Here is a 16,623-nt window from a genome sequence, read left to right on the forward strand (position 1 = left end):
AGGGGAAAAGTGCGAAAGTAGCTGAGATGCTGTTTGTGTTTTTGTGAGCTTTTCCTGTTTATTGTTTTCATTTTATTTAATTTTTTCTGTTTTTCGTACTCCTCTAAATACATTTTAGGTATGTAAAGAGGGTTTAAAGGTGTAAAGAGGAAGGCTTTAAACAGATTGGGATGGGGGAGGAGTGTACGTAGCTGTGTTGGCCTTAGGCAGCTTGGTAATGCAGTGAATTGCTAGTAGTAGTAGCATAACATAAGTTTTTCATAGAACTTGCATGTTTCGTTGTCCAGAATTACCTGATACCCCTCCCCCTGAAATTCATACAAGTGAGCCAGTAGACACATGCCTAATTAACATGAAATCTTATAGGGTAACACACAAAATCTAACGATCATGGTGGCGCCATAACGCTACCTAAGTAAAGAGCGAATTGAGTTCTATGTTTTGTTTTTTCTTTCCACAGGCAACTTCGGATGGAAGGAGTTGTCATAGAAATTTTAGGGGTTGTCCATTCCATTGGAGATTGAAACTTCTAGTATCCTTTACAGGAGTCCAAAAGCGGGCGGAGCGCAACCAGGTCCCTTGTCCATCCCCCCCCCCAAATGAAAATTTTTATTTAGCCATTTTGTTCAAACTAGTCGAAAAGTTTAACAACAATGTCTACCTGGATGACATTACGAGCACGGATCCAGAGCCTTAATTTGGGAGGGGGGGGGGGGCAGTGCCAAAAAGACAAAGTGTAATATCCCCCCTCAACAACTCTGTTTAAAATAATTGAATTAAGGTCAGGTTTGCTATCGACATAACTTAACACAAAGGGAGATCAACTGGATCACTTTGCCGCTTGCGCAAGGCATTGAGAAACTTTCTCGAGGACGTCATTGCCACTGAACGTCGATATCCGTTGGCCAATTAGAGGCGACCCCAGTCAAAGGGAAGGTTACGCACTCGTTGCATGTTGTATTTGGTGATTTCTATTTCTATTATTCTTTAATACCATCACGGTGTTATAAGTTTGCAATATAAGATGATAATCTAAGCATCTGGAAACCAACGCGAAAGGCTCCTATAGAAATAGAACAAAAAATAAATAAATAATCTTCTTTCAAAATACAATGTTCGAGAACGCACACACTGTTTAAATGGAATTGTACCGAAGAGATTATTTCTAATGTTGTTACCGGTACTTTTAGCAAAAGCAAGGAATAAGAAAAAGCCTAGTCAGTTGGCTGATGAAAAAGACAAGCTTTGCTGAAGCTGTAAATCAAGGTGAAAAGCAGACGCGGCAAAAGATTGTCAGAAGATAAACAGTGCGTTTTGATGCAGTGGACAACAAACTCTTGAGCCAGTCTGATTTTTCGTCCAAAAGTTTTCTCTATGAGACTAGAGGAGAATTTAATCAGGTTAAAAAATGATGTCAAGAAAAAAAAAGGACAAATTGGTAAAGGGGGTGATAAATGGTGCTAGTATACCTAGCCCTAGCAGAAGGAAATGCATCTTCCAAAGAACTTTACTGTTCAAAGGACGTCGCTGAGGTACACCAGAAAGGATAGTTGGCCCTAGGGTGCCCTGAAAAGGGTTCCATATTTGAGAAAAATAAGTATAACCAGGTCTCATGTCACGGCAGATGTGAAATATACTCACTTAACTATTGACATAGTCTTGTCGGAAGAAATTGAGAAGCGGAATTTCCTACTCCCGATTGGTATGAGGCGAGTATTATTCTTAAATCTTGTTACAGTAGGATGCAAATCTATTCGCCCGAAAGGAAGATACAAACTTGACCCTTATAATAGATGACAAGCCGGTACCTTCATCACATCTCTATGCTATTTCAGTCCCACCAAAAGAGGCAGACATTAGACTGCTGGCAGATGAATTGGCATCATTGTCAGGGTACTTCATATAATGTTGTGTGGCAGCTAGCAATTAGGCAAACATTTATAGCGTTGGTTAAAGAGTCTTGATTTTTTTGAAGTGACACAATTTGATGTTGCGTGACACAATGACACATTCAGTCGAAATGATGACATAATCGACGAAAATGACACATTTTTCAATAAAAAATGACACAATCGACAAAAACAGCACATTTTTCAAAAAAAATGACACATTTTTGTCATCCAAGTCTTTTTTTTTGAATGGTAATAAAAGTAAAGTAAAATTTCAATTTTCTACCTTCAGAAAATATACAAATTAATGGAAGGGAATAGCACTGCCTAACGGTGGCAGTAGTACACAAACAGTACGGATACAGGACAGATGCCGTCACCATATTTAATATTTAAACCACACGAAGAAAACATCCATAGGCAGAAATTTCAAATCAAAATGCACGCTGAATATCTGAACTTAATTGGCTTCTTGATTGAGTGTTTGATATAGCCAACTGGTACCTACTTAATAGTAAAAAGTAAACAGTATGCAATTTACCAAAGCCGTATGCATAAGCACCAACTCCCATTTTTAAGGAGTACAGGAGGGATATCCCACCTCGGACAAGATTACAAATTTCCAGAGATGTATTTCCTTCAGAATAATCCATCTGGCTTAAAAAGGCACCGACAAATATGACAAAAATACTAGATTGAAGCTGGTTGAATGGCTTACATATTGAGTAAATAAAAAGCTTAGCCAATAAAGTCGATTACGTATAGAGCCGATTACGATTACAACGTCATAAGAAGAGCCTATTTTCAATTTACTGTCAGATTGTCCCTAAACCTTTTATAAATGTAAACTTGCCTCGTTGGCCGCCCAGACACAAATTCATAGTGTGTAACACTAATTTAATCGAATGTTCCTATTTCTTTCATGACGTCATAAAAAGGTTATGATCCCAAGATAAAAGGATAAGGTAAGGATAAAAGGATTATAATAAAGGATAAAGGATAAGTCTACTCCTTTTTGAACTGATTTGGAAAAGATTATATATTAAAAACTCTAAATACAGATTTGACAATTAAATATGATACCCCTTGTAGCAAAAAAAATATGACATATTTTGTGACACATTATGGAATCTGAGATGACACAAAAAGCACATTTTTGGAGAAAATATGACACACTCCTTAAAAAAAAATTGGCAGCCTTGACAGTGATAAGTGATACCAACCTTTGCATGCTTATACAGGCCACACCACTTTCACTGTCCAACCTTCTTGTCTTGGGTCTGCACTCCCTTGGGCTCTATCTAACAGCACATAAACGTTCCAGTCTTGCACTTATACACATATCGCCTTTGAACAATTTTACTGCGTTGATATGTTTCATTGTTTTTATTTAAAAAACGATCGATTTTCCAGTCCTCATTTCTCGCATTTAGTATTCGGAGGTGTAATTTAAGAAAGATTCTTAAAAAAATTCGTTTGGGGGGGGATCGCCCCTCCCCTTATATTTGTGCTTGTGACATGAACCCCCACAGCCCAAGGCAGGAGATGTAAATTATACAATTTGCCCATTGTTTACATAAAGTTTTATTATTGGGAAAGGGTGAATGTTTCATCCAAAGCTTGTTCAAAAAGGCTAATTGTGTTTAGGGGAAACTTCAAGGAATATTAAACAAAATCTCAAGATACAATGTGCATCCAGGTTATCAAAAGAGCATATCTGCAATATCTTAGGAATGGCTAAGCGTATTAAGCTGAAACTTTCGGGGCTACTGTTGTTTCATCCCAAGCTTGTCCGAAAAGGTTAATGGTATTGCGAAACTTCGGGGAATGTTGAGCAAAATCTCAAGACACTATGTGCATCCGGGTTATCAAAAGAGCATATCTACAATATCTTAGGAACAGCTAAGGGTATTCAGTAGAAACTTTCGGGGCTACTACTACTAAGACTACTTGCGATTGCAACTCCCGATTACTTGCGACTGCAACTAGTTGTAAAGAGCAAATGACGTTTTAGTCTTTAGATCATAGACATCGCAATAGCGCTGTATAAGTAAAGAACGAAGTGGGCACAATGTATGATTTGTTTTTTTTTTTACAAGAAAAAAATGACTTTGTAATGTGCATTAAGATTAGGGAAAATATATACAAGCAAAAACTCTAAAAGATTACCCATAGACATTTTAGCTGCGTCAACAATGGCCACTGCTCTGCTAGAATCCATGAGGAACTCTTCTAGTTCAGGTATTTTCTCTGCTGTTAATTGTTTCCTATCACCAATCATTTGAGCACATCGAGCGTAGGCATAATTATCAGGAACTATTTTCACAAGCTCCGGAAAATGATACGAATACCATTCCCTGTAATAAATCAAGAGTATAGAAAACTCTAGAAAAAAATTTATTGTTATACAACATATCCTGATAAATGTTTTTTCTTGTTTCTTAAGTTAGGTGTCGCTGGCTTAAACCACTCCCCCCTCAGTGTGTGAGATAGTTCTCGACCATTCAAAATTGAATTGGTTTTATGAATGGATGTGTTTTTCATGCAATTAAAGAAAAAATCACGCTTTTGACTCGATACTGACATCTAGTATTATAACAAATGTGTTTAATATCTCTGGAGAACAAGAGCTAAGAGCTCATATGGCACTTGTGGTGAGGTCGGAAGAGCCAAGAGCTCATATGGTATGAGCTCTAGCAAAATTCTAAGAATCAATAGATTGCTTTAAAAGGAAGATCAGAGGCTTAACGCCGGTCGGGATTTAAAATAAGTGCTCTGAGTCACGAGGTCCTTCTAAATATCAAAATTCATTAAGATCCGATCACCCACTCGTAAATTAAAAATACCTCAATTTTTCTAATTTTTCCTTTCCCTTCAGCCCCCCAGATGGTTGAATCAGGGAAAACGACTTTATCAAGTCAATTTGTGCAGCTCCCTGACACGCCTACCAATTTTCATCGTTGTAGCACGTCCAGAAGCACCAAACTCACCAAAGCACTAAACCCCACCACCTAACTCCCCCAAAGAGAGCGGCCCAGTCCGGTTACGTCAATCACGAATCTATGACATTTATAAGCGTTTTCCAATATTTCCGGTTTCCCCCTCCAACTCCCCCCCCATGTCAACAAATCTGGTCGGGATTTGAAATAAGAGCTCTGAGACATGAGTCCCTTCTAAATATCAAACTTTATTAAGATCCGGTCACCCGTTCTTAAGTTGAAAATACCTCAATTTTTCTAATTTTTCCACATTAACAACCCCCAGCTCCCCCAAACAGAACGGATCCGTTCCAATTATATCAATCACGTATCTATAATTTGTACTTATTCTTCCCATCAAGTTTCATCCCGATCTCTCCACTCTAAGCGTTTTCCAAGATTTCCGGTTTTCCCCTCCAACTCCCTCCAATGTCATTGGATCTGGTCGGGATTTAAAATGAGTTTTGAAGCACGAGATCCTTCTAAATATCAAATTTCATTAAGATCTAATCACCCGTTCGTAAGTTACAAATACCTCATTTTTTTCAAATTTTTCCGAATTACTCCCCCCCAACTCCACAAAAGAGAGCGGATACGGTCCGATTATTTCAGTCACTTATCTTGGACTTGTGCTTATTCTTCCCACCAAGTTTCATCCTGATGTCTCTGCTTTAAGCGTCTTCAAAGATTATCGCCCCCCCCCCAAATGACACTGGATCCGGTCGGGATTTAAAATAAGAGTTCTGAGTTACGAGGTCCTTCTAAATATTAAATTTCATTAAGATCTGATCACTTTTTCGTAAGTTAGAAATACCTCATTTTTTTAATTTTTTAGAATTAACCCTTCCCCCATCTCCCTCAAAGAGAGCGGATCCGTTCCGGTTATTTCAATCACGTATCTAAGACTTGTGATTATTTTTTCCACCCAGTTTTATCCCGATCCCTCCACTCTAAGCGTTTTCCAATATTTAAGGTCCCCCCAATGTCACCGGATCCGGTCGGGATTTAAAATAAGAGCTCTGAGACACGATATCCTTCCAAACGTCAAATTTCATTAAGATCCGATCACTCCTTTGTAAGTTAAAATACCTAATTTTCTCTAATTTTTCCGAATTAACCCCCCCCCCCAACTCACCCAAAGAGAGCGGATCCGTTCCGGTTATGCCAATCACGTATCTAGGACTTGTGATTATTTTTTCCCATCAAGTTTCATCCTGATCCCTCCGCTCTAAGCGTTTTCCAAGATTTTAGCCCCCCCCCCCAATGTCATCGGATCCGGTCGGGATTGAAAATAAGAGCTCTGAGACAGAATATCCTTCGAAACATCAAATTTCAATAAGATCCAATCACTTTTCCATAAGTTAAGAATACCTCATTTTTTCTAATTTTTCAGAATTAACCCTCCCCCCAAACTCCCCCACAGAGAGCGAATCCGTTCCGGTTATGTTAATCGCCTATCTAGGACTTTTGCTTATTTTTCCCACCAAGTTTAATCCCGACCCCTCCACTCTGAAGCGTTTCCGACCCTTCCACTCTAAGATTTTAGGTTTCCCTACCAAACTCCCCCCAATGTCACCTGATCCGGTCGGGATTTAAAATAATAGCTCTGAGACACGATATCCTTCCAAACATTAAATTTAATTAAGATTCGATTATCCGTTCGTAAGTTAAAAATACCTCCTTTTTCTAATTTGTCCGATTTAACCGCCCCCAGACTCCCCCCCCCCCCAGATGGTCGAATCGGGGAAACGACAATTTTTAATTTGATCTGGTCTGGTTCCTGATACGCCTGCCCAATTTCGTCGTCCTAGGACAGACAAACCGACCAACAGAATTTGCGATCGCTATATGTCACTTGGTAGATACCAAGTGCCATAAAAACTGACCAACTTCGTAAACTTTGCCATTAATTTTACGTGAAATAAAGTACGTAAAGCCGTCTTTGCCTCATAAAATCACCGAAGAAATAAATCTGAAATCCTCTTACTTAGGTCATGGCCAAAAATAGTATAAACAAAAGCCCTCTTTCGATTGACCATAATAGATTTCCAAAATCTTACTCGTTTTCCATCTATAACAATGATCCGGGTTCATTTGAGGATAGATTAAATGTTTGAACTTTTTTCAAAAAGAAAGCATTGTCAAGTTTAAACAATTAATTTTGGTTATTTAGTTCGACGTAACAACATTAACTAAAATGTGCTATTGCCCTAAGAACTTCAAAATTTTGAAACAAACAAAAGTAAAATCTACGAAAACCCCGATTTAACGTACGAATAGACCTAAACCCACAGAACAAACATAAAGCTTTGATTTTGATGCCCTTGATACTTCGACCAGGACTATGCGACTTTTTTCACCAGCACTGTCGAATCGGTTATAAGTTATAACCACTGTCTCTACAGCCCTGTTTTAAAGCTCCATTTAACTAGATTTTATAATTTATAACCGGCGCCAGACATTTCCAATATACCCACTCCAATTCCATTCATCTAAAATTTACTAAAACTCCGACTCCACAACCCTGTTTTTTTTTACGCGGCAATAGTGTGGCTACTTTATTAAAATTAAAGCCTTAAGGATGATTGCTCCATGGTTATTTTCTTACACTTCAACGTCATCCTTAGTTAGCTAAATCCAGAAGTCTCGTTTAATATCCTGTAGAATTTTTCTAGTTTTTATGTACTTTTTGAGTTATTTTTCTTTTCGCTATTACACTTCTTGGTAAATGTTTAGTTTCGTTCCAAGTGCTATAAAGTGCGTACTACTGCATATAGCAAGACACTGACGATCACATATTGTTTCCTTGTCATTATTAGAGAAGCGCATCCATTTCTGGTTGACCCCCCTCCTCCATGGGGCAAGCTAAAAATGCATAAAATGAGTTTGCTTACAGGTAACATTACCTATAGAGCGTAGCGTATTAGTCCATGAGCCCCGCAGGCAGCATGGCGAGGTCTATATTCTACATTTACTCAATAAAGAGTGATAAAACTTTAAAAAAAGGTTTATTAAGTAGGTTTATTGACACCTAGTCTAAAAATGTTTTCTAGCTTCCTGTTTGATACATAAAAAAAGAAAATGATCATGTTCTATTGAAATAAGGATCAAGTGAGGCAAAGACTGATGATGTTTCTTATTATTTATAAGTATATTTTACTCACCCCAGTTTCAATATAGATTACTGCAATAACCTACATTGAACGCAGGGTCGGTTAAAAGAAGAGTTAAGTGGGAAAAATAAAATAATAAAAAATTAAAAACAAGTTTTGCGGTTGACTTAGAGGCCTGTTTCCACCATCCCAATTGTTAGTAACAATTTCCTGGCAGCTCTAAGCAGAAAAATCACTAGTAAATTTTTACCCACGTTTATTTTGTAAAGACAAGATAAATAGACCTTGCATAAAAAGAGAAAGAACAACTTAACATTTTAAGGTATTAAAAACAAAACAATAGCTTTGTTATTGTTTCGTTGTTTATTGTTTGTTTTGTTGTGTTCTGTGGATTAAAAATAAAACAATAGCTTGTTGATTTACAAAATTACACAGCTAATCGATAATAGAAACAAAATTATTATATTAAAAAAACTACAATTTTAAATAGGTGATGAACGGTGACTTATTTAATGCACAATTATCGTGGCAAAGCAGCTATTTATAAAATAATACATTTAGCATATCCTAAACAATCATTAGATAGGATATAGAATCAATTGCCTCTTGTCTCTGCTGGAATTTCCATATTTCTTATACTCTATAGTTTTTGCAGCTTTTTAAACAATTAAAATACAATGGTATATAAAAAAAAACTTTGTAAATGTTTAACTAAAACCTACACAGTGAAAACATTGTCTGAAATGTCAAATATTTCTAAGAGATCAGGGTTGCCAAAGAATTCTTCCTGGAAAAGGAAAGCTTAAAGAAAAAAAAAAGTAAAAATAAATAAGCGTTTCGTTTATGTTTTTCATTGACAACATTGTCCAAATCAAACAGTTCGTGGTAACGAACTTAGTAAGGAGCGACCCGGCTCAATAGTAAACGAGACTCTAAAAAACAGAATTTTGATGCTAAAAGATACATAAAAAGAATCGGATTTTCATGCTGATTTTAAATATATAAGTTTCATCAAATTTAGTCTTTGTCAAAAGTTACGAGTCTGAGAAAATTTGCCTTATTTTGGAAAATAGGGGGAAACACCCCCTAAAAGTCATAGAATCTTAACGAAAATCGCATCATCGCATTCAACGTATCAGAGAACCCTACAGCGAAAATTGCATGCTCCTATCTACAAAAATGTGGAATTTCGTATTTTTTGCCAGAAGACAGATCACGGGTGCGTGTTTATTTGTTTTTTTTTCCCAGGGGTCATCATATCGACCAAGTGATCCTAGAATGTCGCAAGAGGGCTCATTCTAACGGAAATGAAAAGTTCTTGTGCCCTTTTTAAGTGACCAAAAAATTGGAGGGCACCTAGGCCCCCTCCCACGCTCTTTTTTTCCAAAAGTCAACGGATCAAAATTTTGATCCGAGATAGCCATTTTGTTCCGCATAGTCGAAAACCATAACAACTATGTCTTTGGGGATGACTTACTCCCCCACAGTCCCTGGGGGAGGAGCTGCAAGTTACAAAGTTTGACCAGTGTTTACACACAGTAATGGTTATTGGGAACTGTACAGACATTTTCGGGGGGATTTTGTTGGTTTTGGGAGTGGGGTTGAGGGGAGAAAGCTATGTGGAAGGATCTTTTCTTGGAAGAATATATCATGGGGGAAGAGAAATTCAATGAAAAGGGCGCGGTATTTTCTAGCATTACTGTAATAAAACAATGAAAAAATAAACATGAAAAAGTTTTTTTCAATTGAAACTAAGGAATAGCATTAAAACTTAAAACGAACAGAGATTATTACGCATATGAGGGGTTCTAAAAATGCTTTAGCATAAAGAGCAAGGTATTTAGGAGGAGATAAATACCTCGTTCTTTATGCTAAAGTATTTTTTAGTAATTTCAACTATTTATTCTACGGCCTTTCTGATTCAAGTTTATTCTTATAGAACTGAGACAAAAATTAAAATTTAGTGTAAAGAGCGAGGTATCAACGAGGGAACAAACCCCCTCATATACATAATAAAAACATAAGAGAATAATAGTTTGTTACGTAAGTTAATTCTTAAGTTACGTATATTTTTACTAATAAAAACGTTCGTTAAAAATATGCAAATTTATTTTAATAATTTATGTGCGGAGAGCCAAAATCAAACATGCATTAATTCAAAAACGTTCAGAAATTAAATAAAAAAACTAGTTTTTCTAAATGAAAGTAAAGAGCGACATTAAAACTTAAAACGTACAGAAATTACTCCGTATGTGAAATGGGTTGTCCCCTCCGCAATCCCTCGCTCTTTACGCTAAAGTTTGACTCTTTGCCACAATTCTACGTTTTAAATCAATTAAAAACTTTAACGTAAAGAACGAGGGATTGCGGAGGGGACACCCCGTTCCACATACGGAGTAATTTCTGTTCGTTTTAAGTTTTAATGTCGCTCCTTACTTTCATTTAAAAAAACTAGTTTTTTTTATTTAATCCCAGTAAAGGAAACACACCAAACCCAGCATCGTAAACCATAAAAAAAATCTATACAGTTTGCATGGACTTTCCAACTAAGACCACATAGCGCACTCCTGCAAAATGAAAAATTGAGAAAGAAAATTAATAACCTTGTCTACAATGGAGAGGCGAGGCTGATACTTTAAAAAGTGCTATCACACTATTGACTTTCATTCAGTCCAACCTGACCTTCTCAAAATTTTCTGAAACTTATGTATCTCACAATCAGATAGGCATCATCACTTTCAATCAGTTTAGATTCCCTTTCCCTTTTAAAGATAATCCTGATAGTCTAAAACCCGTGAACACCCTTATCACTAGCAATGCTTTAACTGTACAAATCTTTGGAGTCGGAATTTAGAAAATCCAAGTCAGATTAAATGCAGCCCGATCTCAATCCTAGAATTTCAATGGAATAAAGACATTACACCAATCCATTCTTCAAATACCTCTATACAGACGAGGGAGGAAACAACTCTGTCCAGAAACATGGAAAGTTAGCTGAAATTGCACTTTTTTTTATTTTAGTATTTATGGTCCCTTGCCCTATAGAAAGCTCTGAGGGTCCATTACGATTTTAGCTGAATCCTTGAACCATTAAAAAATTTGTACGTATAATAAGTATATCACAAACAAGATTTAATATTGTCAATAAATTAACAAGGGTTCAAAAATAAACTCAACAATTATGGTTCCCTATGGAACACTATATACAGGATAGGCACACAGAGATTCAAGCTTTAGAAAGAATATGGACTGTCAAAGGATTTCCCTTGGGGTAGTTTGAACGAATACTGGCCCCTCCCACTATGTGCAACCTTGATTTACAGGACGAAACTGATGGACATTTTAGAACCTTTTTTCAATTGATGTGTTAAAGGGAATGATGTTAAGACTCAAGTAAAACCTATTTACTAAGAGAGGAGAGAGGAGAGAGGAGAGAGAGAGAGAGGAGAGAGAGAGAGAGAGAGAGAGAGAGAGAGAGAGAGAGAGGAGAGAGAGAGAGAGAGGAGAGAGAGAGAGAGAGGAGAGAGAGGAGAGAGAGAGGAGAGAGAGGAGAGAGAGAGAGAGAGAGAGAGAGAGAGAGAGAGAGAGAGAGAGAGAGAGAGAGAGAGAGAGAGAGAGGAGAGAGAGAGGAGAGAGAGAGGAGAGAGAGAGGAGAGAGAGAGAGAGAGAGAGAGAGAGAGAGAGAGGAGAGAGAGAGAGAGATGATTACCCCAAAGCTCAATAGCATATTAACTATAAAACAAATATAATTCATACAAGCACTTACCTAATCCTCATTGCAAATGTGTTGATATCTTTATCCAGTTGATCTAATAGGGCAATCGACTGTATAATCATATTGTCTGCCCTGTGGACATTAAACTTCACTTTGGCACGCGAATAACTATGGCCCAAACCAAGTTGAGCAACAGAAGCTGATTGTGGAGTAAATCCTTTGATCATAGAAGCAAAATGACACCTAATACCTCTTACGACTTCTGGGACAACCCCTGTGTGCTGGCAATTGATGTTTACCATTTCATTAATTGCTGCACCAAGCTTAGGTTCAATAACACCAAGGATTACATCATCCTTTGGTAAATTTGTCTCAAGAAATAAACGGAGGTCGTCTGTCAGGACACCTATGATTATATGATTAAATATTTATTAATTAAAACTGTGATTATTATTAATAATCTAATATTATTAAAGAATATAAACATAATGGCTGTGGAAAGTACAGGCAAGAGAGGAAAAATAATAAACTGAGAGATATACTGTATTTTTACTCTAGCTGACAAGTATCTCAGTGGAAACGTCCCTATTATATGAAGCATAGCAAGCAAGGTTACTAATCATTCATGTTTCCTGCAGAAACGACGTTAAGGATTCCTAATTCTGCTTTTAGATACACATTAGTTTCCACTTTTAACAGCTGGTTATTAGATCAAGGCTTTTGATATTTTCAGCATCAAAGATTCTACAAATAAGCCTATAAATAAAAAATCTAGACTCCAGAGAAACATAATGAATAGCTTTTAGAAACAATTAACATAGATGGCACTTTCATATCAAAATGGTGGCAGTCTTGATACCGAATTTGCTAATTGAAAATCTGATTACGATTGAAAATATGATGGACTTTGAAACTAATAAACAGGGATGCAGTGCTAGCAAACATGCATCCATGGAAAAAGCAACAGTTGTTCTGAATAAAAATCCAAGGAAACTGCTGCTAGCCTTGGAATTTAGAAGGAAGTATGGCATGAAATATATATATATATATATATATATATATATATATATATATATATATATATATATATATATATATATATATATATACTGGCTATTCAAAATATTAAGTGATACTTTCTTTCCTTCTGCTGAATAATATTAAGGTATCTGCAAAAGCAAACACAAAAATTAGTCAATGGAAGGGGGAAGGCAATCCTAAAAACAGGTCACATGGGGGTAGGGCGATGGCTTTAAAATTGTTCTATTTGCTAATGGGCAAAAGGTACCTCCCTCTCTTAATCAATGTGAATAATTTACAATAAATATAATATGGATTGGATAGTGTGATATAGACAAGCTTTTATAGAGCCATAAAATGACAGGTTCAACTAGATAGAATCTTGTAAAGGTCTTGGAAATCAAACAAACAGATGTTTATAAGTACATACCCACAAACTGGGGCCATTGCTTGGTCAAATTATTGCCCGTTTATTAAACTACGTTCCCAGATGACACACTTGAAAAATGATGGTGGTATTCAGCGGCTTCAATTGAGCAGGAGTGGGATCTGTAACCCTACCAAATTTTACAATGGCTTTTTTATATTTTTCACAAAAAATGGCCTTTCTGCGGAATTTTATATAAAAAAAAAAATAGAAACCAACAACAAGATTGCCACCCCCACCCTCCTCAAGATTTATAAAAATTCATCTTTGCTGCATCCCCCCTATGTCTCAGTGAATTTTATTCCTGTCAATCTCCAAAAACCACTCGTCCTTGTCAATCACAACCTATCAGTTGAGAGGCTTATCGCTGAATCAGACAGATGACAAATAGTCAAATAATTGAATAACTATTCCTATCCTTTCTCTGTCCATAGTGAAATACTACAAGATTCTCTCCTAGACCCCCTCCTATTTTAAGTGCAGACTCAAATTCCTTAGTAACCTTGCTAAGGAATTCTTATTGAATGGAAATTTATTGATGACATAGCAGTCATAGAAACCCGTTAAAAAAACGCAATGGGCAGCCATATGGGTATCCTCAGCAATATTCTGTGTGATGCCTCAGACTTATACACAAGTCAAGCTATGTAAATCAAATACAAAACCAAAAAATTTTCTCAAATCCTTACCCCTATTTCCTACTTCTGTCCCTTCTTGAAACTTTCTTTTCTCACTTTCTCCTAATATAAAGCCAACCATCCATATTAACAGCATCATTCTCAAAGCTAATGATTCTGTTTTCCTCCTTAAGCTTCTTAACAAATTAGAGGCGCCCCCTTCTCATTCTTTAAGGATTTATACTTCCTTTTTCCACCCTTTGTTCAAATATGCTTGCTCATTTTAGAATCACTGGCATTACACGGGATGAGTGGAATAAAATTGAATCCATCCAAAAATGAGCCCTGTAAGTAGTTTTAAAGAGTTGGAAGTCCCATAAACTATGCCTAGATAATCATCTAGTCATTAATGGTCCATTCTTTTAACAGAAATAATAATAATAACAATAATAAAGTTATTTGATGTCAACTTTTCTCTCGTCTCTGAAGCCACTTTCAAAACTTTATGATAAAGCAAGGACTCTTATTCAGGAAACTAACCAATTTTCACTTAAACCCTTACTTGATTTGAAATCTCTCTATTTTCTTTCTTGTTCTTCTTTCATTTTTTTTACAGTTGTACGGCCATCTTCCTGCTGTCCTATGTATTAATATATCTTTTGTTTCTGATCAATCAACTTATCATCTCTGCATTTCAAACAATTTACTGGTTCTTCACACACCATCAGTGAGGTCTGACTTCAACCCTCTGACAGCTTGCCACAGGATCTGGAACACGCTCCCAGAGATCATACAAAGCTGCCACTTGTTTGGTATGTTCAAAAATTATTGTTAGAGATTTTCCAGCTAGTAAATAATTTTGTTTGTTTTTCTTGTCTCTTTATTTTATATTCTGGTTTCCCTTGGAGTTGGTGTCTTTGGACTGAGTTGGATATTTAATTGAGTTGGTGAAATCATGCGCTACCCCCTGCCTAGCCTGTCATTTTTGGGGGATTATTAAGGTGGGCGACTCAATTTTGTTTTTGGATTTTTTTAAATTTTTTTGTGTGTTGGTATTTTTTTTTCCTCCCGTTCTTTCACGGCCATGGAGCCTTATTGGGGAGATTGTCTTGAAGTAATTTTTTGTTTATGAATTCTATGGTTAAATAAAGAACTCAGAATTCAGAAATAGTAAAAAAAGATCAGAATTAGGAATACAAACTATCAACAATTCTAGATTAGAAAGCAGAGCATGACATTCTTAAATCACTATTACTCAGGTTCACACATAAAGATTTAATTTTAAACATTGGAATTTCAGTGGGAGTTTACTGAAAAAAAAAAACTCCTGCTGAACTTTTTTATTATGAACAATTAAGACAAAAAAAATGATAGCTTCCATTAATCAGTATATTAATATTATCAATTTTTAAAAAATATAAATTACGACTAAAAAATGGATTAATTTCTATTTTATATCATTCAAAAATGGCATAGCTTCCAATACAGATGGATTAAGACTCAGAAAAGAAAACGCCACACTAGTGTATCAAAGGTTTCAATGCATGCATCAGTTTAGCTAGGTACGTACAAATAGGCGCTAACATCACCTGGTAAGATTAGAATATATTTGCTATTTTGATTCTAATGCTGCTGAGAATAAAAAAATTCATGGACTAGCTTCTGAACATATTTTCTTTCTTGGCATTATATTGTATAGAATCCTTATATTTGAGTAACATGCTCAACTTCAGCATCTAGAACATTAGGCCTACTTGAAAGTCAAAGCATATTTGTATAGGGAAAATTCAAAAATAAAAAATTATTCAAAAATTTAACAGTTTGTGTAGTTACTTTTCTATGTAAACTAAATCAGATCTTCTTTTCAAGGATATGCAGCAGAGTGAAGGGACTAAGGTCCACAAGTTCCATTACACCTTTGAATATGAACAAATTAGTAGTTCTATATGAAACAGTCAATTAGAAATGCTTGTTTTTAAGTTTAGCCCCACATCTGCCTCTTCAAAAAAGAAATACCCTGGTCCTGCTGTGGAAAAGTGGGGCACCATAGTAGCAATGCTACTTGGCAGTTTTCATGGCCTAGTGAAATTTGATAGCAGATTTTGCAGCGTTTGGAATTCTATTGAATTCTGCTACTGGCAGCTTTGGAACTTTTTCCATACAAGCCCTGGTTCTACGTGTCATCTTCTTTTTTAAAGAAAATGTGCAATATTAAAATCTGTCTTGGTTCTAATAATTTATCAGAATCAGCAGCAGTGTCAAAGGCTTAGAATGTAAAAAAAAAAACAAAAACAACAACTTATTGTACAGCACCATGAGCAATACAATTGTTCACATTTTTTTTACCTTGTCTAATGATCAAATAACCCTACCTTCTGAAACAGCATTCATATTTTCCAATGCATGTGCAGCTGACTTGAAGGGACTAAAACCCATAAGTTTCACTACACTGTTGAATCTGGACAAATCAGTAACTGACTGTTCCACTTGGGGAAGGAATGCACCAGCCTCTTCAAACTCACGAACTTTAAACAGAGCATATCCAGCTGCATGCTCATAGAGCACATACAAGTTGGACTAAAAATGAAATATTATCATTCCTTGTGCTTAAGTACATAGGAGGAGGAGGGGGCAAGTCACTTATTCAAATTTAGGGAAAGATCTGTTTTTGTTTTTCAATTTATGAAAAACTGAAATTACAGTACCAAAAAACTGTTTTTTAAAGAAAATGGCAAAAAGGGTGTTTTTAATCTGGAGGGGGAGGGAAACCAAGAAACACAACACAATTCCCCCTTCAATTGACATGCTGATTTGATTCACTCCAAAATATTGTTTTAAAATGAAACAACTAACATATAAGAATA

General features: G+C 36.1%; 1 protein-coding gene across 2 annotated transcripts in view; it reads right to left on the reverse strand.

Moving 5' to 3' along the window:
- Positions 1–16,623, reverse strand: part of LOC136025300 (nucleolar protein 56-like) — an 86,990-nt gene that overhangs the window by 15,428 nt on the left and 54,939 nt on the right. For both annotated transcript variants that reach the window (XM_065701194.1, XM_065701195.1), the window contains exons 2-4: positions 16,132–16,336; positions 11,747–12,101; positions 4,059–4,246 (exon numbers count right to left, since the gene is read on the reverse strand). In XM_065701194.1, coding sequence (XP_065557266.1) covers positions 4,059–4,246; positions 11,747–12,101; positions 16,132–16,336 — 748 coding nt within the window. The remainder of the gene's footprint in view (positions 1–4,058; positions 4,247–11,746; positions 12,102–16,131; positions 16,337–16,623) is intronic.

Source organism: Artemia franciscana, chromosome 3 (assembly GCF_032884065.1).
Source record: "Artemia franciscana chromosome 3, ASM3288406v1, whole genome shotgun sequence".
Lineage (NCBI taxonomy): Eukaryota > Metazoa > Arthropoda > Branchiopoda > Anostraca > Artemiidae > Artemia > Artemia franciscana.